The 25,848-nt window shown below is 45.5% G+C and overlaps 1 protein-coding gene across 2 annotated transcripts in view; it reads right to left on the reverse strand.

Annotated features, from left to right (window-relative positions):
• Positions 1-19,572: 19,572 nt before the first annotated feature.
• Positions 19,573-25,848, reverse strand: part of BTD (biotinidase) — a 61,294-nt gene continuing 55,018 nt past the window's right edge. For both annotated transcript variants that reach the window (XM_057491533.1, XM_057491532.1), the window contains exons 2-3: positions 22,501-22,650; positions 19,573-21,045 (exon numbers count right to left, since the gene is read on the reverse strand). In XM_057491533.1, coding sequence (XP_057347516.1) covers positions 19,873-21,045; positions 22,501-22,566 — 1,239 coding nt within the window. In that variant the 5' untranslated portion in view covers positions 22,567-22,650 and the 3' untranslated portion in view covers positions 19,573-19,872. The remainder of the gene's footprint in view (positions 21,046-22,500; positions 22,651-25,848) is intronic.

A 25,848-nucleotide genomic window follows, 5' to 3' on the forward strand; every position in this document is an offset into this window, starting at 1 on the left:
CGGAGCTTATAATTTCATCATGGAAATGCATATACCCTCAGGTAGTAAGTATAAAAATGTAACAGAGAGATGAATTGCCAAGGAAGGTCAGAGAACAAGGTCACTTTGGGAAGGAAAATCAGAATAGGCTTCGTGGAAGAGGTGGCATTTAGGCTGGACATTGAAGAGCAAATACGATTAGAGCAGGTAAAAAAGGGGCAGATGATATCCTAGATGAACAAAACCAGTAGTTCTTAAAGTGGTTGATGAAGGGAGAGGGATGGAATAGATACCAGCACTTCACATTCCTGAGCATAAAAAAAAAAGACCATGAAAACCTACAAAAGCTTATTATGAATATGTACAAAGATAGAATAACAAAAGTAAGAACAATTAGATAAAAATAGGTGATTAGAGGAAACTATTAACTTTGCAGAAAATTGTCTTAATGCTGAAGGTAATAGGAAATGTCTGTACAGTGTTTACTTATATACTAGGCAAGGTTGTAAGTACTTGAAATATATCTCTCAATCCACACAACTGTGCTAGGAGGTAGGTACTATTAATAGCACCATTTAACAGATAAGGTATGAGGCAAAGAGAATTTTGCCCAAATTCGCTTGGCCAGTTACTCATGAAGCCTAGATTCAAATGCAGGCAGTCATTTTCACAGAGCTCTTAACCACCTAATGACCTCTTAACATATTTTCTGCACCTTGTTGAAACTGGTGATTTTGAAATTGGACCACATGCTCGACTACCAAATTATGTAAATTCTTATCCATTTTAATCTAAGTCACTGATTTTAGAAGAAACAAATGTGACCGCCATAGATGTCTACTAAACACCTGCCGTGTACCGGGAACTATGGTAGGCTCTGCAGTAAAGGAAGCAGTAACAAAATTCGCCCTCATGGTGAGCCTAAGATAACTGAACTTTCAGTTGCTATTGCTGCTCCAAATCTTGTCAACGTGAAATAATCATTCTGACTCATGCCCCTGCAGGTTGGCTGACAGGCTCGGTGACTGTGCCTCAAGCCAGAGCTCTGGCTGGACTTGACTGCATGCTCTGGGCTTGGGTCTGCTCCATCTGTGCTCCCCTCCAGCTCGGCTAGAGTGCGGAAGCTGCCCCAGAGCTGTCGGTGGTGATGGCAGAAGCACAGGCAGGCAGGCCTGACCACATAGACACAGTGTGTACCTCTGCGTGCACCCCATCTGCTCATCTCCCTAGCCAAAGCAAATTGCCTGGCCAAGACCACCTTCATGAGGTGAGGTGATTGGGCTCTGTTCACTGGGGCAGACAATCTGAGGTCACTTTCCACTATTCATTTAGCTCTGAATAATGGTCTAACCAGTTTGTTTTCAGTGTGTGCATGGACTTGCTTGGTACTCTAATTTCTGCCTGCATCTCCTCCTGTGTGGTATCCCTTCTGGTATAGGTGGTCCAGATGTAAAACTGGGTAGCAAAAATTTATCTAGAATTGGAAGGTTTTCCTTGGCAGTACAGAACTCATTGGTTAGGTATTGAATTTGCTGTTTTCCAAAGGCTTGCTTGTCATTTGGATAGAAAGGGGATCTGAGTTCATTGCAAGTGTTCCTTAGATGCTGCTGGCTCAACCATCCCCAGTCCATGGCATGTAACGTGCTTCATATTCAGCAAGAAATGAAGATGGCACAATGCTTGGGGTTGGACAGGTTAGTACTAAACTCTAAAATGGGCTTTGCTAATATAATTGTTGACCATCCAAAACAAAGAAGCTAGTTCATTTCTGGTACCCAAATTAACAGCTAGCACTGTAATACTACTGCCTCAGACCTAGTAGAAACAACTAAAATGACTTTTTTTTTTTATGTTAACAGTAAGTCACTTGAAATCCTGTTTCTTGTATAACCCAGTTTTAGCCCTCATGTCTGCCACATATGTCAGGACACAACATGCATGAAAGGAAAGTTACTTGTAGTTCTGATATTTGTGGTAAGAAATGCCAAAATCCAAGAGAATGTGAATGAAAAGAATTCAAGGAAAAGCAACTTCTGGAGAAGAGCTTTGTCTTTCCTCACATAGATGCCAATTTGTGTAGAGGAGTGGGAAGCAAGACCATCGATTGCCTGAGTTAAGTGACAAGAATAGGACCTAAGACACTGTGAATGGTCAAATAGCTTTTGCCAAGTGATGTCTGTGAAATGGCAAAGCAAGGACCTCTAAATCTCAGAACAGTGCCCTTTGTGGTATTTTAACTTGCTCTAGTTGCATTCCTCATCCCAGCTCTGCAGTAGCTATGACAACCAATGTTTGACAAGCCCACATTCCTGTTGCAGCCTAGCAGCCACTAGAGGGAATAAAACACAGTTCTTTCAAAGCCACATTCCCAAAGAATTGTCATTATTTGGCCTGTCTGATGGTTCTCCGGAAAACCCCACTTAGAAGGCTATAGTTAAGCTAACACAGAATTGACCCAGTGTGAAAAGTATTCCCCCTGGAGAAGTGTTTGTTGAAAACAAATATAGGCAAGATTCTCAGTGTTGCATTTCTCTTGGGAGATAGTTAAGAGCTGAGGCAAACAATAGACTAACCAAAACACCTAAAAAGGAAAAGCTGGGCTAGTAGATATCCATAGGTGCTTTGAAAAGCTTTGACAGAGTCCTAGAAGTCTAGAATGCCTTGTTCATACATACAGCTGTGTGTACGTACATAGAGCTGAAACTCTCACCAGGGCTAATTTTGAGGATCTGCACAAACGGGGAGTGAAAGCTGATTTTCAACTGCCAGGCTGAGTTTTCAAGTCATGCCCCAACACACACATGCACACGCACACACAGTCCCTTGGCAGACTGGATTTATTTTATTATTTTTATTGTTTTGGTTCCCGGTGTTTAAGGAAATCTGTCCAATCATTAGCTGACTGCTGAACTAACTTAGTAGAGATGTCATTGGCCACACACGGTAAAGATTACAAACTAAAGAATTCACTCAGAAAAGTCACTAAACTATAACAAGCACCAAAAACAACAAATCCTGGGGAGAGAAAAGAAATGGATTTCTAGGATTGCCACATCATAATGTTTAAAATGTTCGACTTTCAACAATAGAGTATGAAATATTCAAAGAAAGAATGTATGGTCCATACACAGGAAGAACAACAGGAACTGTTCTTGAAGAAGCTGAGACAAAGACTAAATGAATTATTTTAAATACATTCAAGGGACAGAAGAAAACCATGTCTAAACATTTTTAAATGCCTCACCAAGGAAAGAATATCAATAGATACATAAGTTATATTTTAGAAGGAAAATGAAAATTCTGGATTTGAAAACTACAATAACTGAAATAGAGGGTTTCAATATTAGATTTGAGCAGGTAGGTGAAAGTTCGTTTGAAGATAGTTCAATTGTGATTATCCAGTCTGAGGAAGGGGCACAGGGAGGTGAGAATGATCATAGCCTCAGTAGCCTGTGAGACACCATTGAACACACCAGCATACATACAAGGAAAGTCCCAGAAGGAGAAGAGAGAGAAAAGGGAGCAGAAAGAATATTTGAAGAAATAATGGCTGAAAACTTACCAAGTTTGCAAATTCAAAAACTTCAAAGAACTTCAACCAGAATAAATTTAAAAATTCAATCTACACACATAAACTGTCAAGAGACCAAACAATCTTGAAAGCAGAAAGAAACAACTCATCATATACAAAGAATCCTAAATATAATTAACAGTGTCTCTGATATCAAAGTCCATGGAGGTCAGAAGGCAGTAGGATCGCATATCCAAGGTGCTGGAAGAAAAATGCTGTCAATCAAGAATTCTACACCCAGCACAATGTTGTCCTTCTAAAGTGAAGGACAAATTAAGGCACTCTCAAAAACAATTTGTCACTAGCAGGCTTGCCCTATAAAAAATACTAAAGGAGCTTCCAGACTGAAATAAAAGAACATTAAACAAGAACTCAAATGCACATGAAGGAATAAAGAGCAATAGGACTGCTTCTCAAGATGGTGGCGTGAGTAGGGTGGCGGAAATCTCCCAAAACCATATATACTTTGAAAATACAGCGAATACAACTATTCCAAAAAGAGTGAGATTCAAGATGGCAGAGTGAGAGGTGAGACAGAGAACTCCTCCAAAAACCACATTGAGTATGAAAATATAGTTAATACAACTAACCCTAAAACAGCAACCCTAGAAGGCTGCACCAGACTGCATACAGACCCCATGAACAGAGCAGACCTCACAAAACGGTAACATGTGAAAGCGTTGATGAGTGGGACCCAAGCCCTTTCCCCATCCCAGCTCACCAGGGGGAGGACGAGAAACAGAGCGGGGAGGGGTTGGAAGACTAAGACTGCTGAACACCTAGCCCTGGAGGTCTGCTTTGCGAGCAGAAACCCACATTGGTGCTCTGGAGGTTGAGGAGCTGGGACAGGCGGAGTGCTTGAGAGATTGAGATTCTGGCTGTTTGTGGAGGACAGGATCCACATCTGCCACTCTGGGACAAAGGAAAGGCAGGCGGTCTGAGACTTCCTAGCAGCTAGAGCACTGCTGAAGGGGTGGGGTTTACATGGAGCTTGCTGCATGGGAGAAAGGAGAGCTGGACAAGATTGTCTGGACATGCTCTGCCCAGTAGGTTGGGAACATTGAGGAGCCTCGGGTGCTCCATCCCCCTGTCTGGCTACTCAGCTCCAAGGCCCCCCACTGTGGTACACAGCCTGCTGTGCCTTCCTTCTGGCCTGCCAGTACGGGCTCACAAACCAGCTGTCACTGCGCTGGCATCAGGCCAGCCAGAGGGAGGCCCTGCCTACAATAGCAGTAGACACCAAGCATAGAGGCTTACACCTGTGTGCTCGGCCCACTGGCTCAGACACTAGAGACAGGCACTGCAGCCAGAAATCAGGAAAAGCTCTTTCCTCCCCCCAGGCACCAGTGCCACTCCCATACAACCCCCAACAACACTCTAGGGGCTAAGCAGCTCCACAGACTGGAGCTTCTGGGCACTAGAGGGCACCACATAGAAATATGAAACTTCAAAAGAACCTGGTTCAGACCAAAATCTCACAAACGCTAAGAAAAGGGCCAAATGAAACTGAACTCATCAATCTTCCTGAAAGAGAGTTCAAAATAAAAATCATAAACCTGCTTATGGAGGTACAGAAAAATATTCAAGAACTCAGGAACAAATTTAAGGCAGAGATTTAATCATTAAGAAATTCCATATCTGAAATGAAACATACAATGGAGGGATTTAAAAGTAGATAAGGTTTAGTAGAAGAGACTGTAAATGGAATAGATATCAGAGAAGAGGAATAGAAAGAAGCTGAGGCACAGAGAGAAATAAGGGTCTCTAAGAATGAAAGAATATAGAGAGAACTGTGTGACCAATCCAAAAGGAATAATATTCACATTATAGGGGTACCAGAAGAAGAAGAGGGAGAAAAATGGATAGAAAGTGTCACTGAGGAGGTAATTGCTGAAAACTTCCCCAATCTGGGGAAGAAGATAGTCTCTCAAGCCATGGAGGTGCACACATCTCCCAACACAAGGGACCCAAGAAAGACAACATCAAGACATATAATAATTAAAATGGCAAAGATCAAGGATAAAGACAGACTTTTAAAAGCAGCTAGAGAGAGAAAAAAGATCACATACAAAGGAAAACCTATCAGGCTATCATCAGACTTCTCAACAGAAACCTTACAGGCCAGAAGGGAGTGGCATGATATATTTAATGCAGTGAACCAGAAGGGCCTCAAACCAAGAATACTTTACCCAGAAAAGTTATCATTTAAATTTGAAGGATGGATTAAACAATTTTCAGTTAAGCAAAAGCTGAGAGAATTTACCTCCCACAGACCACCTCCACAGTGCATTTTGGAGGGACTCCTATAGATGGAAGTATTCCTAAGGCTAAATAGATGTCACTCAAGGGATATACAAAGAGTACAGAATATGATTCGTAACATATAAAGAATGGAGGAAGAAGAAAAAGAAGGGAAAAAAAAAGAACCTTTAGGTTGTGTTTGTAATAGCATATGAAGTGAGTTAAATTAGACTGTTAGACAGTAAGGGAATTACCCTTGAACCTTTGGTAACCAAGAATCTAAAGCCTGCAATGACAATAAGTACATACCTATTGATAATCACCCTAAATGTAAATGGTCTGCACCAATTAAAAGACATAGAGTTACTGAATGGGTAAAAAAATAAGACCCATCTGTATGCTACCCACAAGAGACTCACTTCAAACCCAAGGAAATACACAGACTGAAAGTAAAGGGATAGAAAAGATATTTCATGCAACTAATAGGGAGACAAAAGCAGGAGTTACAGTACTTGTATCAGACAAAATAGACTTCAAAACAAAGAAAGTAACAAGAGACAAAGAAGGACATTACATAATGATAAACTGGTCAGTCCAACAAGGGGATATAACTATTATAAATATCTATGCACCCACCACAGGATCACCTACATATGTGAAACAAATACTAACAGATTTAAAGGGGCAAATACAATGCAATGCATTCATTTTAGGAGACTTCAACCACCACTCATTACAAAGCACAGATCAACCAAACAGAAAGTAAGAAAAGAGACAGAGGAACTGAACAATGTATTAGAACAGATGGACCTACGGACATCTACAGAACACTCCATCCAAAAGCAACAGGATGCACATTCTTTTCAAGTGCACATGGAACATTTTCAAGAATAGATCATATACTAGGCCACAAAAAGAACCTCAGTAAATTCAAAAAGATTGAAATCGTACCAACCAGCTTCTCAGATCACAAAGGTATGAAACTAGAAATAAATTGCACACAGAAAAAGCCCACAAACACATGGAGGCTTCACAACATGCTCCTAACCAATCAATGGATCAATGACCAAATAAAAACAAAGATCAAGCAATATATGGAGACAAATGACAACAATAATTCAACACCGCAAAAATCTGTGGGATACAGCAAAGGCTGTGCTAAGAGGGAAATATATTGCAATACAGGCCTACCTGAGGAAGGAAGAACACTCCCAAATGAACAGTCTAAAGTCACAATTAATGGAACTGGAAAAGAAAGAACAAAGGAGACCCAAAGTCAGTAGAAGGAGGGACATAATAAAGATTAAAGCAGAAATAAATAAAATTCAGAAGAATAAAACAATAGAAAGAATCAGTGAAAGCAGGAGCTGGGTCTTCGAGAAAATTTAAAAAAATAGATAAACCCCTAGCCAGACTTACCAAGAAAAAAAGAGTCTACACACATAGAATCAGAAATGAGAAAGGAAAAATCACCATGGACAACACAGAAGTACAAAAAAATTAGAGAATACTATGAAAAATTATATGGTAAAAAACTGGATAACTTAGAAGAAATGGACAACTTTCTAGAAAAATACAACCTTCCAGGGCTGACCCAGACAGAAACAGAAAATCTGAATAGATCAATTACCAGCGAAGAAATTTAACTGGTAATCAAAAAACTACCTAAGAACAAAACCCATGACCAGATGGTTTCAGTGCTGAATTTCATCAAACATTTAGAGAAGACCTAAAACCCATCCTCCTTAAAGTATTCCAAAAAGTAGAAGAGGAAGGACTACTCCCAAACTCATTCTACAAGGCCAATACTCTAGTACCAAACCAGGCAAAGTCACCACAAAAAAATAAAATTACAGACCAATATCCCTGATGAACATAGATGCAAAAATATTCAACAAAATATTAGCAAACTGAATTCAAAAATACATCCAAAAGATCATCCATCCTGATCAAGTGGGATTCATCTCAGGGATGCAAGGATGGTACAACATTCGAAAACCCATCAACATCATCCACCACATCAACAAAAAGAAGGACAAAAACCACATGATCATCTCCATAGATGCTGAAAAAGCATTCGACAAAATTCAACATCCATTCATGATAAAAACTTTAAACAAAATGGGTATACAGGGCAAGTTCCTCAACATAATAAAGGCCATATATGATAAACCCACAGCCAACATCATACTTAACAGCGAGAAGCTGAAAGCTTTTCCCCTAAGCTCAGGAACAAGACAAGCATGCCAACTCTCCCCGCTTTTATTCAACATAGTACTGGAGGTTCTAGCCACGGCAATCAGACAACACAAAGAAATAAAAGGCATCCAAATTGATAAGGAATAAGTTAAATTGTCCCTGTTTGCAGATGACATGATATTGTACATAACAAATCCTAAAGAATCCACTCCAAAACTACTAGAACTAATAACTGAATTCAGCAAAGTTCCAGGATACAGAATTAATACACAGAATGTTGCATTCATCCTAATGATGAACTAGCAGAAAGAGAAATCAGAAAAATAATACCATTCACAATTGTATCAAAAAGAATAAAATACCTAGGAATAAACCTAACCAAGGAAGTGAAAAACCTATACCCTGAAAACTACAAGACACTCTTAGAAAGTAAAGAGGACACTAATAAATGGAAATTCATCCTATGCTCTTGGATAGGAAGAATTAATATTTGCAAAACGGCCATTCAGCCTAAAGCAATGTATAGATTCAATGTAATCCCTATCAGAATACCAACAGCATTCTTCAATGAACTGGAACAAATAGTTCTAAAATTCATATGGAACCACAAAAGACCCCCTAATAGCCAAAACAATCTGAGAAGGATGAATAAAGCAGGGGGGATCTCGCTTCCCAACTTCAAGCTCTACTACAAAACCACAGTAATCGACAATTTGGTACTGGCGCAAGAACAGACCCATAGACCAGTGGAACAGAATAGAGAGTCCAGATAGTAATCCAAGCATATATGGTCAATTAATATATGATAAAGGAGCCATGGACATACAGTGGGGAAATGATAGCCTCTTCAACAGCTGGTATTGGCAAAAATGGACAGTTACATGTAAGAGAATGAAACTGGATCATTGTCTAACCCCATACACAAAAGTAGACTCAAAATGGATCAAAGACCTGAATGTAAGTCATGAAACCATAAGATTCTTAGAAAAAAACATAGGCAAAAATCTCTTGGACATAAACATGAACAACTTCTTCATGAGCATATTTCCCCAGGCAAGGGAAACAAAAACAAAAGTGAACAAGTTGGATTATATCAAACTAAAAAGCTTCTGTACAGCAAAGGACACCAGTAGAACAAAAAGACTACAGTATGGGAGTATATATTCATAAATGACATATCTGATAAGGGGTTGACGTCCAAAATGTACAATGAGCTCACGCACCTAAAGAAACAAAAAGCAAATAATTCAATTAAAAAATGGGCAGAGGATATGAACAGACACTTCTCTAAAGAAGAAATTCAGATGGCCAACAGGCACATGAAAAGATGCTCCACATCGCTAATCATCAAAGAAATGAAAATTAAAACCACAATGAGATATCACCTCACACCCGTTAGGATGGCCACCATCCAAAAGACAAACAACAACAAAAGTTCACAAGGATATGGAGAAAGGGGAACCCTCCTACACTGCTGGTGGGAATGTAAACTAGTTCAGTCATTCTGGAAAGCAGTATGGAGGTTCCTCAAAAAGCTCAAAATAGAAATACCATTTGACCCAGGAATTCCACTCCTAGGAATTTACCCTAAGAATGCAGGAGCCCAGTTAGCAAAAGACATATGCACCCCTATGTTTATCACAGCACTATTTACAATAGCTAAGAATTGGAGGCAACCTAAGTGTCCATCAGTAGATGAATGGATAAAGAAGATGTGGTACATATACACAATAAAATATAATTCAGCCATAAGAAGAAAACAAGTCCTACCATTTGCAACAACAAGGTTGGAGCTGGAGGGTATTATGTTCAGTGAAATAAGCCAGGCGGAAAAAGACAAGTATCAAATGATTTCACTCATCTGTGTGGAGTATAAGAACAAAGCAAATACTGAAGGAAAAAAACAGCAGCAGACTCACAGAACCCAAGAATGGACTAACAGTTCCCAAAGGGAAAGGGACTGGGGTGGATGGGTGGGAAGGGAGGGACAAAGGGAAAAAGGGGGCATTATGATTAACACACATAATGTGGGCAAGGGCCACGGGGAGGGCTATACAACACAGAGAAGCCAAGTAGTGACTCTATAGCATCTTACTCCGCTGATGGACAGTGACTGTAATGGGGTATGTGGTGGGGACTTGTTAGTGGGGGGAGTCTAGTAACCATAATGTTGCTCATGTATATTAATGATACCAAAAAAAAAAAAGCACAATCAACACAAGCAAAAATAAACAAACAAAAAAAGTAAGAACAGAGGAAAAAGAATGAGTCTCCAAGGCTGTCTGACCTGAAATCCCCTGGTCTAACCCCCTGTTACAGAGGCCTGGCCCAGCTCACCCAGCGAGTGTGGGTGGGGAAGCAAGGCCTGCTCCCTGTGCTCTCAAACCAAGGCTTCCATATCGTATGTAACTTCCTTTTTTGTTTATATTTTTGTTGTGCTGCTTTGCAGAAACAAATCTGTTCTATGACATATGTTCACTTTACATATTCAACCCAGATGGCCTGTCCCTAGGAAAGATCTGGGACAGCATTTTATCAGCGTCTGTGGAAGAGAGGGTCCAAACTGTGGTGTACTAATTGCACAAGAATGAAATTCCCCAACCACTTCAGATTCCACTACAATCCCAGAGGAGTGGGTCTTGGTAGAGCTGTGTCTTTACATCCTGTCAACCCTATAATTACCCTCACACAGGCCGCACTTCCCAAATGACTCACCACACTCAGCACATTATGATTCAGAGGACAAGTCCTTGTTTTTTTGATAGTTGCTATAAAATTTGGACTGAAACCATTCTTTGAAAATGCATACTTTTACTGGAAACAAACACCTCTGTTATCTATGATTGTATTCCCCTCTTTGGTTTGACGTCTTTTAAAAACTGATGCTGTAAGAATGAGAATAAGTTAGCATAAGAGTAGCCATCTTAAGGGCCTAGAAGCAGTTTTCTGAAGTTGTGACTTAAAAGAAAAAAAACTGGAACTGGGTAAGGCCTTGGAAAACAAGTTAATCATGAACACCGGGATGGGGGCAGCTGTGGCCTTCGGTCAGCTAACCTTGGTCAGTTAATCCTACATACCAAGCTTATCGTGCAGAACCTCCCTAACAGTTGAGGAGTGGTCTTACCTTGCTCTCGCTTAACCCCAGGATGTATGTCTTGCAAAGATAATGTGCAGCTGTGGAAAATTACTAAGAGTTAAGTGTTTTGAAAATGCTATATAAACCCTTGGTTTTGAGTGCTCAGGGTCCTTGTTGAAACCCGCTGTGTCGGGCAGACACTTGGACCCCAGCTAGCTGGAATAACAATAAACCTCTTGCTTGTTGCATCGATCTGCCGTGGCCTTCGTCTCCTCACTGGGGGGGAAGCGCAGACCGGAATAAGGCCGTTGGGTCTTACAATGCTGACCTCTATTAGAGGGTGTTAGGCTTACCGTAGATAATCCCAAAGAATTACTGCTTTTTCTTTTAAATTGGTATTTGTTCTATTATAAACATAAAATTTCCCTTTTTTCTTAAATTGCTATTTACCATGGTCCCTTGTGAGTCCTCATGGTGGTCAAAGAGCACGACTGATTTAGGAGGGGGTGGGGCTTCTGGAAACTTCTCTGAGCAGCAGGCGGAGTCATTCCCCTGCTTGGTTCCCATAGAAACCCGGACTCCTGCCTCCCTCCCTGACCCTATGGCTCCTTCACACTTCACCACGAACCTTTTTTAGTTTGTAGTGTTTTGATTCCCCAAATACGACAAACTTCAAATCAGTTTTGTCTGTTATTTGCTGCATAACAAACCACCTCAGAATGTAATGGCTGAAAGCCACACAACCGCTCGCTTTGCTCATGAACCGGCAAGGCGGCGGGCTGGTCCCGTCCCTGCTCCGGGGGCGGCTCCCGCCGCGGGCTGTGGGACCCGGAAGCTGGGGGCGTGGCTGGGGGGTGGCCCGATTTGTTGCGTTTGGGTTCCTGGGGCAAAAGCGGCAGGAGGCAGAGCCAGCGGGGAGCCGCGTCGTCGCGTGACTGGCTTTGCAGCCACAGCGTCCCGCCCGCCACACCCTGGTCGCTGGGGCGCAAGGTCAGGCTCCCACCTCTTGATGGGGACCGGCAACATTTCAGGAGAGCAAGTGGGTCCAGAAACGTGACTGCGGCCATTCTGGGAGAGTACAATTGCCACGATATCTTTCACTGCTTTCGTGTGTGTGTGTGTGTGTAGGTGTGTGTGTGTGTGTGTGTGTGTGTGTGTGTGTGTGTGTGTGTGTGTGTGTGTGTGTGTGTGTGTGTGTGTGTGTAGGTGTGTGTGTGTGTGTGTGTGTGTGTGTGTGTGTAGGTGTGTTTTTAAATCTCCTGTTTACACAAACCGGAGTGACTACACCCCCCAACTCCTGGCACAGTATTTTACTAGGAGCTAACCCTTAATTTTTACACCTGCTTTTATGAAAGTCACAAAATATCTATAGTTGAATCAACAATTTTTTAAAGAATTAGAACCCTCAGGTATGTGTTGTCTTAAATCACACTGCACATAGCTTTATCTCCCTGAGTTTTCAGGAATCACTTTAGAAGCACACAGTTCTTTCAGATCAATGGTATGACTTTCAACCATTACATTCCACTGTACAGAGAAAAAGGTAAAATGCTGATCATTTACATTTTCTGTAGGGATATTTAGTGTGTGAAAAATAAGAAAGGTGATGTCTTTGCTCTTAGTGTCATGGTGTCGTCAGTTAGAGCATCAGGACCCTACAGCACAAGTCTTAGGATTCATAAAATAAACTGCAAACCAGGTCTTGAAGTTCAACAGCACAGCATCTAGAATTTCATTCTGTCAAATCAGGTGATAATATATCAGAAATTTTAAACACTTGGAAGTATTGATAAAACTACTGCGACTTGCATGGTAGGCTCAGTACAGACACACAGCAAACATGGAAACAGGCGACCCCACATTTTATTCTGAGTGTTGAAGCACCAAGTGAAAGGACTTCATGCCAGCTTCTCACATTGGAGCTGAATAAAGGGATTATACTCAAAATAATTGCAAATAAATTGGTTCAACAAGATTTCTACATTCCCAGGAAGCCTTCCAGAAGCTTTCAAAATTACACAGGACCTGATTAAAGGCAATTACTTAACTATATATCATATTTTCCTACTTTGTCTTTGGTCAAACAAAACAAAAACAAAAGTAGAGTAATACGTTTGGGTAACAAAATGTCAACCAGAAAGGGTGGTAATAGGTTGAAAACTAACATGAGGAGAGGAGAGAGAGTGTTCTGGCTTGGCAGTCTGGAGGCTACGCACCTAGCTGTGCATAGGTGCTGGGGGAGCCCTGGCTCTGTTCTGGGTGCAGCTGGGCAAGGCACTTCCCTCTGAAGCCTCAGTGCCCACTTCTGTAAAATGGGCACGCCCTCCATGTGTCCGACACCCAGTGTGAGCAGCTGCACTGCTGCTCTGGGGCGAGCAGAGGTCCCACTCCTGATCAGGGTCAGGATCACCAGGAGGGCTTCACTAAACAGAATTGGAGCCCTGTCCTGGAGTTTCTTGCTAGAGCTGACTTGGGGGTGGAAAGAATGAAGAATGTACATTTCTAAAAAGCCCCCAGGTGCTGCAGCTGGTCGGGGACCACCTTTGAGAAGCCTGGCCGATATCACACCAGGATGATGAGAGAGTCTGCCTGGGGTGGTGGCTCCGGTAAATTCTGGAGGCAGAAGACATGCCTGGTCACTCTCAGATTGCCTCCTATACAACTGCTAATTTCAAAGCAACCAGGGTTGCTCAGCAGGGACCCCTCATTGTGTCTTCTCGCTCCATCTCAGGACATTTCCTGGGTTCCCTTTAGTCTTCAAAACCGTAAGGAGATGATCTCTGACTTTGTGTAATCCACCAAATAATAGCTTCTAGTAGCACTTGACTTACACACCTGACCCTTAAACATGGGTTTGAACTGTGCAGGTCAGCTTATACGTGGATTTGTTTCAGTAAATACTTTGGAAAAGTGTTTGGACATTTGCAACAATTTGAAAAAACGCTTTTTCTCTGGGTTACTTTAAGAATACAGTATATAATGCATGTTAGGGCTTCTAGTCAGCAGCTGGCTATTGGTAGTTAAGTTTTGGGGGCGTCAGGAGTTATATGCAGGCTTCTCTGTGCAGGGCGCGGCACCCCTGACAGCATGATCCGGGATCAGTTGTGCACACTGGGGGGCCTGTGAGGGCAGCGAGCCTGGGCATCACATGGGTCTGAGCTTTGGCAGGAGGCTGAGGTGCCGCAGGAAGGTTATTGCACTGGTGGTATTTATTGCTGACTAATAAATTACCCCCAAACTTAAAAGCTTAAAATATTACCTCACAGCCTCTGGGGGTTGCGAGATGACTTCACTGGGTGGTATGGCTTGGGGCTCATGAGCCTGCAGTCAGGATACTGGCAGCAGTTGCCCAATGCGTGGCTGGAGGAAAGAGGCGACATCTCCTTGCTGAATGGACCTCTCCATGGGGCTCCACGGGACACGGCAACAGGGCCACCAAGACGGAAGTCTCGGTATCTTTTATAACCTAATCTCAGAAGCAACGCGCCACTGCATCTGCTGTTTCCTGTTGCTCTCACAGAACCACCGTGGAACAGCGTGAGAGGGCACCACGCAAGGGCCAGGAAGGGGGCATCGCTGGGCTGGTGGCCACAGGTGTGCTCACCAAGAAGCCCGTCTGTTCCCTGGGCGCTCTGCCCTAACCCCCTGACTCTTCTCAGATGAACTGGTCCCTGAGCTTCCAGAAGGTGTGAGGGGCACCACACCTGTGCGGCAGTTTCTTCCCAGCAAGCTGTCCCTGCTGCATCCTGTTCTGCGACCTTCCCGCTGGCTTCTGCAGACAGCACAGGCTGGACTTTCTCACCCTCTGCCTCCTGTTGAGTCCAGCCGGTGGGGGGCAGCTGCAGGTTGCTCCCGCGGGAGCTCCAAGCGGGGAGCAGAGAGGACGCGGCATCTGCGGCCTCCCGCCCCACCAGACCACATGGTCCGCGGGGCTCTGGGGAAGCTGCCGCCTGCCGAGCTGCTCTCCGCACCGGTGGCCCGCCCGGGGTTCCGAGAGCACACGGGGGCCTGGGGAGCCCGCGGCTCCTGCCCTGGTGTGGGGCTGCCCTACAGCCCTGCCCTGTGGGGACCGCCTTATCAGACTCCTCTCAGTTCATCAGGGTGTCCCACCTGCGTCCTGCGCTGGTCCAGACTGGCACAGCGCCAAACTGGTGCAGGCGGGAAGCGTGGCTCAGAGGCGGCCGCCGGTGACAGTCACCGTTCCCGCCGGCACCACGCCCCGGGGCTCCCTCGGGGAACCACCCTTCCCCGTCTCCGGGCAGCGCCAGGGCACCATCCCCTCGCGGCCCTGCCCTACGGCCCTCTGGCCAGCGACTGGTTCAGGGAGGGCGCGAGGCCCGAGGCGCGGGGAGGCTCACTCGAGGGGCTCTTTTAACTGTGCGAAAGAGAAACTTCTCCTGTGGGGCTGCTGAGAGGCTCAGATGACACCCAGGCCTGTGGCGGCCACTGTCACTACCGCTACCTGGAGAGTCTAAGAAAGACAGTGGTAAGAAAAATGCAGGTGCAGAGACAGACAGACACGTGTCCAAAGACACCCTCCGGCCCGCGGACCCGGCAATGCCTGAGAACTACTCTTCAGACTCTTGTTATACAAACCAGTGAATGATACCTTTTCCTTAGGCCAACAGAAGAAAATAAGAAAAACTGTATGTGAAAAAATTAGACATTCATGAAGCCTACAGTTCAGATTATTGGTTAATTTCTATTTTAACTGTTCAGCTGGTAGATTTTTTTTTAACTTCAGTGTAAAAGAACTAAAATGAGAAAAGTTTCCCAAGGGAAGGAAAATTTGGTTTTGCTGTTTCAGCCTGTCTAAATGGAGTCAGCACACTTGGTGACTGCCCGTCGCTCACGCATTCATCCAGCTGTTAACATGTGCCAGGCACACATTTGATGAGCCCAGGGGCCGTGCTGGGAGCTGGAGGCACAGTGGCTCTGCCCGCAGAGGGTGGGGCCCCACGGTCACTGCGGGGGGCCTCGCAAACCCCGGTGTCAGCGCTCGCCTGCACGTCTCAGCCTTCATCTGCAAATGTCCATATTTGACCTCTAAAGGCTCATGGAGAGGGTAAGGCTGCCGCTCCCTTCAGGGCCGCTGCCCTAGGCGCGGCCCACACTCCAGCAGAGAGGACCGGTCAGGGTCTTGGCGGTGTGGAAGGGCCGTGGGAACTGGGCGCAGGACAAGTCGGTTGCTGGGAGAACAGTCTCGACGAGCTGATGAGGGGGTGGCCTTCAAGGATGGGTGTTTTCCCCATCAAAAGAGGCATTTCAAGACCACAGCTGGGGCCAGACTGTGCTCAGCACACGGCAGGGTCAGGAGGACCCGGCACAGCCGGACCAGAGAGCCGGGTTGCTGGTGAGGGCTCAGGGTGCAGGCAGCCTGCACAGGTGTGGGCTTCAGGGGTGTGGGAAACGAGAGAAGGTGTCTGGACAGAATGGCAACCAGCTCCAAAAAGGTCCCCAGTGGTCCTCCCCCGTGGCATCCATGCTGTGTGTCCTCCCTCAGTGAGCAGGCTGGGCCGGGGAGCCCAGCAGGAGAGCAGGGAGGTGATGGAGTCTGAAGACTTCTCAGGCTGGGATGGGAGGGCCTCTGCTTTCCACCTTGCTCTCTCCTGGACCGCTTGTTCTGGGGGAAGCCAACTGCCCCATCAGTGAGGGCACCTGGACAGCCCGAAGGGAAGGCCCCTGCACGGAGGACCTCTGTGTCTGGTGAGCAGCAGCGCCTACGTGCCAGCCCATCAGGGAGGGAGCCCCTGTGTCAGTTTCCCGGGGCTCCCATGCCAAGGTGCCACCCACTGAATGGTTCAAGGCACAAACATTTATGGTCTCACAGTTCTGAGGCTGGAAGTCTAAGATCAAGGGTGGGCTGGGACTGGTGCTCCTTCTGAGGCCTGTAGGGGAGACTCCCTCCGTGATTTTTCGAGCTGCTGTTTGAGGCAATCCTGTTTTCTCTGGTTCATGGATGTTTCCCTCCGGTCCCTGCCGACACCATCACAAGACCATCTTCGCCTTGTGTGCCTGTGTCTCTCGTCTCATTAGGACACCAGTCATATTGGAGAGGGGCACCCTGGTCTAGTAGGACCTTATCTCAACGTGCACCTTAACCACATCTACAAAGACTCCACATAGTCACATTCTGAGGTCCTGGGGGTTGAAACTTGTTTTACCTTTTGGGTGGACACAGTCACTGTAACACCTTCCAACTCCATCCTTCGGCTGCCATCAGCCCAGGCCTCCATCCTGGTTGTAGCCTCATGAGGCCCTGAGCCAGCACCATCCCACCGGGCCACTCCCAGATTCTTGCCCCATGAACACTGTGAGCTAATCATGTGCACAATGGGTTTAAGCCACTTAGTTTGGGGCCAAAAATTTGTCATGTGGGAATCAGTCATGGCCACCAGGCGGGGGACCTGGCGATGGGAGCCTGCAGTCCCCTCAGCAGGCCTGCTTACAGCACTTCATGCCCTGCCGGCGCTGCATGGCCCTTCTGCATAACCTGTCAGGCTGTTAAAACTTCAAAGAAAGTTTTGCCATATGTAAACCCACTTTGCTGAGAACTCATTTGATTTCAGTGAGTGGGTAACTGGTGTTTGAGCTGTTCTGAATTTCACTGTGAACCCAAGCAGCTGACTCACCACTGGCCCCTCCAAGCAGAGCTTCTATGCCAGGAGCCTCCCCAACTTCAGGATCACAGTTCACAGAAGAGGGCATATCACAACCATTAGTCAGAGGTATATTTTTTCCCTGAAAATGACTTATTTTGCTCATGTTCCCGTCCTCCACTTTTGTTCTGATCTAGCAACCACTTTTTTATTGTAAAAATCATTTTCTTTTAAAACCACCATTATTTATTTCCCCCCTCAGGCCTACCTCATGGGCAGTTTATTCTAAGTTGTCAGTAGAAGTAACTCAGGGAAAGCTCCGAAGGGTGGAATGTACACCCCGCAGGCGCTCCGCACGTGTTTACTGGGTGAGGCAGGCCCACCAAGTCTGCACTTAGGACTGGTCTCTCTCAGGCTGTTTTGAGTCATCTTGGCATGAAGCAACAGTATGCATTTTTAAGATGATTTCCATTTCCCTGGGGCTTGGGGCTTGGGGCAGGGAAGCCGAGTGGGCACAGACAACCACATCCTGAGCTACAGGCCGCCCTCCCGCTCCCACTGGGGGCCCCCAAGGGGATGCAGGCGAGCTCTGTCATCTGCTGCCAGAGGTCCCACTCCCATCCAGGGGACTTCCCAGGGCTCAGGAACTCTGAGGGGTTCCTGTTCACTCCCTGAGGATTGACTCATTCCAGGCCTTGGCGAGCGAGCAGTGAGTCAGCAGGGCCTTTGCTTCTTTCCAACGTGGATTACTCAATAAACGTTCTATGAATGGGAAAACCAGGACACCACAAGGTTCAAATAAACGGTCCGAGGTCTACACAGGGCGGAATAAACGGCAAGGCTGAGAGAGTAACCTTGGCCAGTCTGACACCAGGACTATGCTCTCCATTGTCCTGCCCAAAGGCTAGAAAAGTCCGGAAGGCTGCACTGAGGGGGGATGGGGAAGGAATTTCATCTTCTACTTTGTGCGATTATGTATCTATCTGTATGTGTGTGGGTGTCTTTGTATATATATGCCCATAGTGTTTTTAAAAACCCAATTTAAAAAAGAAAACGAAATAACCATAACATGACAGGGGAAAACCACAGAAAGCTATCCATTCTTTTTAAAACTTACACATTTTCCACTTTTAAAATTATCTGAAATGTTACTAGACATCAAGTCAAAATGACTGATATGTTGGATACAAAGAATACGGTAATCAGTGGCCTAAAAATATCTTCATACGGTGACAGCTATTTTGCATCGGGGAATAATACTGTGGGAGGGCCTTGCTCTGTACCTGGCAGGCTCTCTGAAACCCGCTGAGTGATTCAATAGGCGAATGACTGAAGTGGGCCAACCTCCACGGCAGTTCTGGCAACTTCTCTTCATGAGGTGAGGCGCCTCTCGCCAAGGGCAGACAGCGAGCTGATTCTCCGTGTCACCCACCCTGTGCAGCTGGGCATCTGTGAGTTTCTTGTCAAAGCCAGTATGATTTATTCATGGAATAAATGGAACCCCTGGAAGAGACACTTGGGCAGAAAGATCCTTATTACTCACCCCACCCAGGGCTGCCCCCCTTCAGCGCGATTTTCCAATCTCTCTGGGGCACCGCACTCTTCCCGGCTATAGGAGTCCCACCTGACACATTCTGTTTACACAGAAAGGCAGACGTAGGCTTCTATTTTTAGAAGCTGCTTCAAGATCCATATTGCTGATGTGGCTGGTGGCTCTGGCATCACCGTTCCATTTGGATAGAACTCCGGCCGACTGGGATGGAAAAGGGTCCCCAGGCAGCCATTTCTAATACAGCTTTTGCTTCGAGATTTGTTTCTTACCTTAGAAAAAGTTTGAGGCAGGTGGAATACTCAGGTGTCATCTGATCAGCAACAGACAAAACACACACACACACACAACCCACTGCTTTGTGGTTGTGTAAAATATAAACTGACATTTATTTTTGTTTCAGTCTGAAAACCAACTGTGCAATGAGAGACTTCCTGGAGGAAGATTTGGCCTGAAAAAGACAAGTGCGAGTAGGAAATACTAGAAAATGACTCAACAATCTGTGTAAGAAGGAGAGTCCACAGGGGAATCACCTCCCCTGCTTCTTCCCACAGCTCCAAGGGCAGCTCCGGGGCAGAGGGGCCCCAAGCACCTGCGCACTGCAGCCTGCGCCGGAACAGGGCTGTGACGTGGGGCCCGGGCCCAGCCCGCACGTCCCCTAGTCCCGCTCATACCACCGCCCATAGAGAGCTGCCGTCACCAGGCCGGAGGACAGGCCACTCTTCCTGAGGAAGTAGTGGTCATTCTCCCAGCCAAGCTGATCAGGGGTTTCCAGGGTCATCCCCGAGGTCAGAAGCAGAGGAAAAATATAGGAAGTGCTGAAGTTCCCCCACAGGTGAAATTCAAACATCCCCGAGGCCTCCGTGACCTCCTGTCCACAGGTGTCAAAGCCAAGACCCCCACACTTGACCAGGGCACACACCTGAACATAGTAAGTGCCATGCACAGTGTGAGGGCCGTCAAAGGCCCCCAGGGCGTACAGCTCTCTGGACAAAGTGCGCCTCCGGTAAAGTAAATAGCAGCAGAGGTCACTGGCACAGACCCGGAGATGGCCTTCCTTCCCCGACACAGGGACCAGGGTGAAATTGTCATACATCATCTCAGAGTGAAATGTGGGCAGAGCATCCATGTTCCATCTGGCGGCTCCTTCACAGTGGACTTCCTGGGCGTCCTTTTCACAGTATGGACCCCCTGCCACAACTTCTAGAAACTTACTATGTGATGGGTCCATTTCACTTGTGGCATTCTCTGTACCAGTGAGACCCAGTGGATGTTTGGCTACCTGGGCAATTATAAGGTGACCTCTGGGGCTTTCCATGTCATGGTGCCAAAAGGACTCCAGAGGGGTATGAATGCCACTTCCGGTCATCCCCAGAGATGGGTGGTGGATATTGGCAGCAAGAAAGTTGATGCCAAAGGCGATGGCAAAAGCACTCTGGATCTGAATAGCTGCCAAGAGGGGGAGCTGGTTCATCCAGGCGGTTGGATACACAATGTGCCGCACCTCAGAGTCTCGAAGGAGTCTGATGGCAGGGTCAAAGAACAGTATGTCAAAGCAAGTGAACATACCAAACTTGCCAGCAAATGGGGTATCAAACACGATGTGATCCACTTTGAGAGGGGCATCAAAAGCAGCCTCAAAGTACAGGTTGTGTTTACGGTAGCGGTCAACAAGGGTTCCATTATTGCTGAACACAACATTCGTGTTAAATTGGTACCTTCCATCATCTGGGCACCCTGGGTCACTGTTATGACAAGGCTGCTTCGTCCCGAGATTGGCCACCAGGAACATCTCTCCCTTGATAGCCAGACAACTCAGGCGCTGGAGGACCTAGAGAAGAAAAAAGGTATAAATGATTTTTTTAAATCCTGCCTTTGCCTTAAAATTTAAAATCGAAAGGTACCTCTACTGTGTCCATTATATATAAACAGCTATCATAAATCAATAAAAAAGGCAACCAATACTGAAAATGTGCAAAGGATATGAACAGGTGATTCACCAAAGAGCAAATACCAACAAACATCTAAGATGCTCAGCCTTATTAGTAATATGGAAATGTGAATTAAAATGAGATAAAATTTTCATCTTCATAAGATTGGAAAAAATACAAAACACTCTTCTATCTGTACTGACTGAAGGGTGGGAAAACAGGCACTCATACACTGTTACTGGAGATGTGAAGTGAAATCAAAGTCTTTTAAAAGGGACATTTAGTATTCTTTAAAGTGTGCATATCCTTCAGCTGAGAAATTCCATTTCTGGGAATCTTACCTTACAGAAAAACTTGGACATGTTTACAAAGATGTATGTACAAAGATGTATGTACAGAAGATGTGGTACATATACACAGTGGAATATTATTCAACCATAAGAAGAAAACAAATCCTACCATTTGCAACAACATGGATGGAGCTAGAGGGTATCATGCTCAGTGAAATAAGCCAGGTGGAGAAAGACAAGTACCAAATGATTTCACTCATTTGTGGAGTATAAGAACAAAGCAAAAAACTGAAGGAACAAAACAGCAGCAGAATCACAGAACCCAAGAATGGACTAACAGTTGCCAAAGGGAAAGGGACTGGGGGGGCAGGTGTGGGTGTGAAGGGAGGGAGAAGGGGAATAAGGGGCATTACAATTAGCACACATAATGTAGGGGGAGCACAGGGAAGGCAGTACAGCACAGAGAAGACAAGTAGTGACTCTATAGCATCTTACTATGCTGATGGACAGTGAGTGCAATGGGTATGTGGTGGGGACTTGATAATGGGGGGAGTCTAGTAACCACAATGTTGCCCATGTGATTTTATATTAATAATACTAAAATAAAAAAATAAAAATAAAGATGTATGTACAGGATATTCATTGAACAGCAAGAGTTTTTAAAAAAAGGATAAGCATGTTGCATGCTAACCAAGAGGATGTCAATCACCACAATATGCACAGAAAATATAGCTGGGTGTACATCAAATGGCCCGTGCAGTTTCTCTAGAAAGGGATGTGGGATGAGGGGTGGGCTTTCATTATTTAAAATTTCTTTCATAAGCATATATTCACATATTTCTTGTGTGATTTATAAATAGAAGCATCTATAGCTGAGTAAATGCCTCATAGTAGCAGACACTCTCCAAATGACTGCCTGTTTGCACAGGGAGTGTGGGGAACGTGATTTCATTTTTAGAATCCAAGTTTCTCCTTTTGGTCTCCTTGAACGTGTGTGGCTGTGACCCCGGCCCGGCTCTGTGCGTGCGAGGCCTGCTGAGGAAGAAGGCTGGGACCATTACACACCTCCGTGTCACTGAATCGGTGGGGCTCCAGGCACGGGTTCCACCTGACCAACCGGGGGGATGGCATGAAGTCCAAAAATGGGTAAATGGATGTTCTTGTAAAGTTGAATCCATGAATGCCATCTTCTGGAAACACTATGATCTGTACACCCTGTAAGACAAAAACATCAAAGTACAGGATGTTACCAGATAACACACAGCACCACTTAATTCCTCAGTTCTCTTTTTATCCACTCCTCTGACGGCCTGCAAGTGACTGCAGGAACTGGGGGTGAAGAGATGGTGGCTGGGCCCTCCTCAGGGAACTTAAGTCTTGGGGAAGCCTTCTCACCTGGCCTACTCAGAGGGAACAAAGACAGTCCTCTATGAGTCACCCGGAACTGTGCCTGGGGGCATGTCAGGGAAGGAGGGGAGGAGTGAGCTTGGTTGAAAGGAGCAGGAGTTTGCAGGCTAACAGGAGGGGTTTGGAGTTTTGGGTGGTGCAATGGGAGATGGGGCTGATTATAAACGGCTCTCAGCATTGGGCATCTCCACCAAGTGGTTTTCAACCTTCACTATGCATCTAAACCACATGGGGAACTTGTGAAAAAAGACTTTGTTCAGGGGTGATGCTGGGGCCCACCTCTAAAATGTCTGCTTCAGTTGATTGTGGGTGGGGTCCTGGCAACACTGTTGAGAGGTCCCCAGGTGACTCTAAAGTGCAGCCAAGGTTGGGACCCACTGGGCTGGAGGGTCGCAGTCAAGTGTCTTTATTTCATCAAAGAAACAAGGACTTGCTCTAACTTGCAATTCTCAGCTGGGAATAGGGACGCTCCCTCCAGAATCCTGGCCACCCTACAGGCCTTTTCCCATGCCTGGAGGCACCCTGGGCTCCCTGTGACAGCCTGGGGCTCCCCGGGACATCTGCAGCGACCTAAGGAAACCCAAACAAACAGGGAGACCCTCGGCTCTCGGAGCCACGGCCTCCTCCGGCGGCTCTTCACTCACACCACTCATGTCAGGCCGGGGACACTGCCCCCAAGCAAGAGTGCAGCAGGACAGAGGAGGCATCGTCATCTACAGTAACAGGCAATTTCAGCCCCTTATTTCTGGAACGCACCACAAACTGCAATTTCTTCCCTGGTTACAAAAGCTTCAAAAGTTTGTAAAAAATTTGGAAAACAGAAAATACAAAGGAAGAATTCATAACCCTAGAAACATGAAGATATTTACTGTTAATGTCTTGGCTATTTTCATTTTTCCGTGTGTGTGTGTGTATACTTGAGATAATAATAGATATATGGCTTTCCACCTTGACTTTCTCACTACATCAAGGCAGAAAGATATCTTCAAGAATATCATTTGTAATGACTGCATTGAAGAGGACACCACAGTTTATCCAGTATTATTGGGCATTTGAGTTGTTCCCAAATTTTTCTAATAAAAAGAAAACTATGGTGACCACCTGCATTCAAGAATGCTCAAAACACTTACTGAATGCGTACTGTACACAAATCCCTGGATCTCTATTTCTTCAGAATAAAGTCTTATAAAAGAAAATACTGGGTCAAAAGTATGAAGAGTTTTAAGTCTTTAACATACTTTGCCAAATAGCTTTCCAGAAAGATTATACTAGTGTATACACTCTCTCCAGCAGAGTCTGAGATTAGTCATCTGATTGCACATTGTAAAGAAAAATTATCACAAACTTGGAATAAAGATAAAGAATGTATGCTTTTCTTATTTTATTTACTAGGGTACTGTACAGGCTTACTCAAGTATTATCTATCTAGTGAATGTACCACTGTTTAGCTTTGTTATTTACTGTAAGATTATCCTAAATATTATAATTCAATTGCCTTGTAGGACATTAGCCAGTTTTGTATCTTCTAGTAAATTCACTTCAACATTCATTTCACTGACTGATATACACATTTCTATTCCTCAAATTCTCTTTTGAACCAGCTTTACCATCTTCCTGGGTCCTTCATTAATTATTGACTTTAAAAAAAGCTTTAGGGGGAGGGGCGGAAGATGGCGGCGTGAGTAGAGCAGCGGAAATCTCCTCCAAAAACAACATATATCTATGAAAATATAACAAAGACAACCCTTCCTAGAATAAAGACCAGAGGACACAGGACAATATCCAGACCACATCCGCACCTGAGAGAACCCAGCGCCTCGCGAAGGGGGTAAGATACAAGCCCCGGCCCCGCGGGATCCGAGCGCCCCTCCCCCCAGCTCCCGGCGGGAGAAGAGCAGGCAGAGCGGGAGGGAGACGGAGCCCAGGACTGCCGAACACCCAGCCCCAGGCATCCCGGCCAGAGTGCAGGGCCCTCGATACTAGGAAAACAGGGCAGCAAGAACAGTGAGCGGGCACTGGAGGCTGGGCGACAGAGGACATAAGAAAAGTGCGCGACCATTTTTTTTTTGCTTTTTTGCTGTTTTGTTTTGGCGAGCACTTTTTGGAAGTCTTAAAGGGATAGGGACCCCAATACTAGGGAAACAGGGCAGAAAGACCGGTGAGCAGAGGCCTGAGGCTGGCACCGGAGAATAAAGACAAACGAACGACCACCCTTTTTTTTTTTTTTAATTAAAAACTTTTTTTTTTTTTTAATTAAAAAAATTTTTTTTTTTTTTTTTTTTTTTTGGTGGGCGTTGTTTTGTTCTGGCGGGTGCTTTTTGGAAGTCTTAAAGGGGCAGGGCGGGTCACTTAATCCAGAGGTAGGGAATCCGGGATCTCTGGGCACCCTAACCCCTGGGCTGCAGGGAGCAGGGAGGCCCCTTACGGAGATAAATAGCCTCCCAGCAGCTCCTGCTCCAACGCGACTCCACCATTTTGGAGCAGCTGCCCGAGCTAGGCCACGCCCACAGCAACAGCGGAGATTAACTCCATAGCAGCCGGGCAGGAAGCAGAAACCCTGTCTGCGCGCAGCTGCGCAGCACAAGCCACTAGAGGTCGCTGTTCTCCCAGGAGAGGAGGGCCACAAACCAACAAGAAAGGAAGTCCTTCCAGCCGTCACTCGTCCCAGCTCTGCAAACTATTCCTATCACCATGAAAAGGCAAAGCTACAGGCAGACAAAGATCACAGAGACAACACCAGAGAAGGAGACAGACCTAACCAGTCTCCCTGAAAAAGAATTCAAAATAAGAATCATAAACATGCTGACAGAGATGCAGAGAAATACGCAAGAGAAATGGGATGAAGTCCGGAAGGAGATCACAGATGCCAGAAAGGAGATCGCAGAAATGAAACAAACTCTGGAAGGGTTTATAAGCAGAATGGATAGGATGCAAGAGGCCATTGATGGAATTGAAATCAGAGAACAGGAACGCATAGAAGCTGACATAGAGAGAGACAAAACGATC

This window comes from Manis pentadactyla, chromosome 14, assembly GCF_030020395.1.
Source record: "Manis pentadactyla isolate mManPen7 chromosome 14, mManPen7.hap1, whole genome shotgun sequence".
NCBI classification, from domain to species: domain Eukaryota; kingdom Metazoa; phylum Chordata; class Mammalia; order Pholidota; family Manidae; genus Manis; species Manis pentadactyla.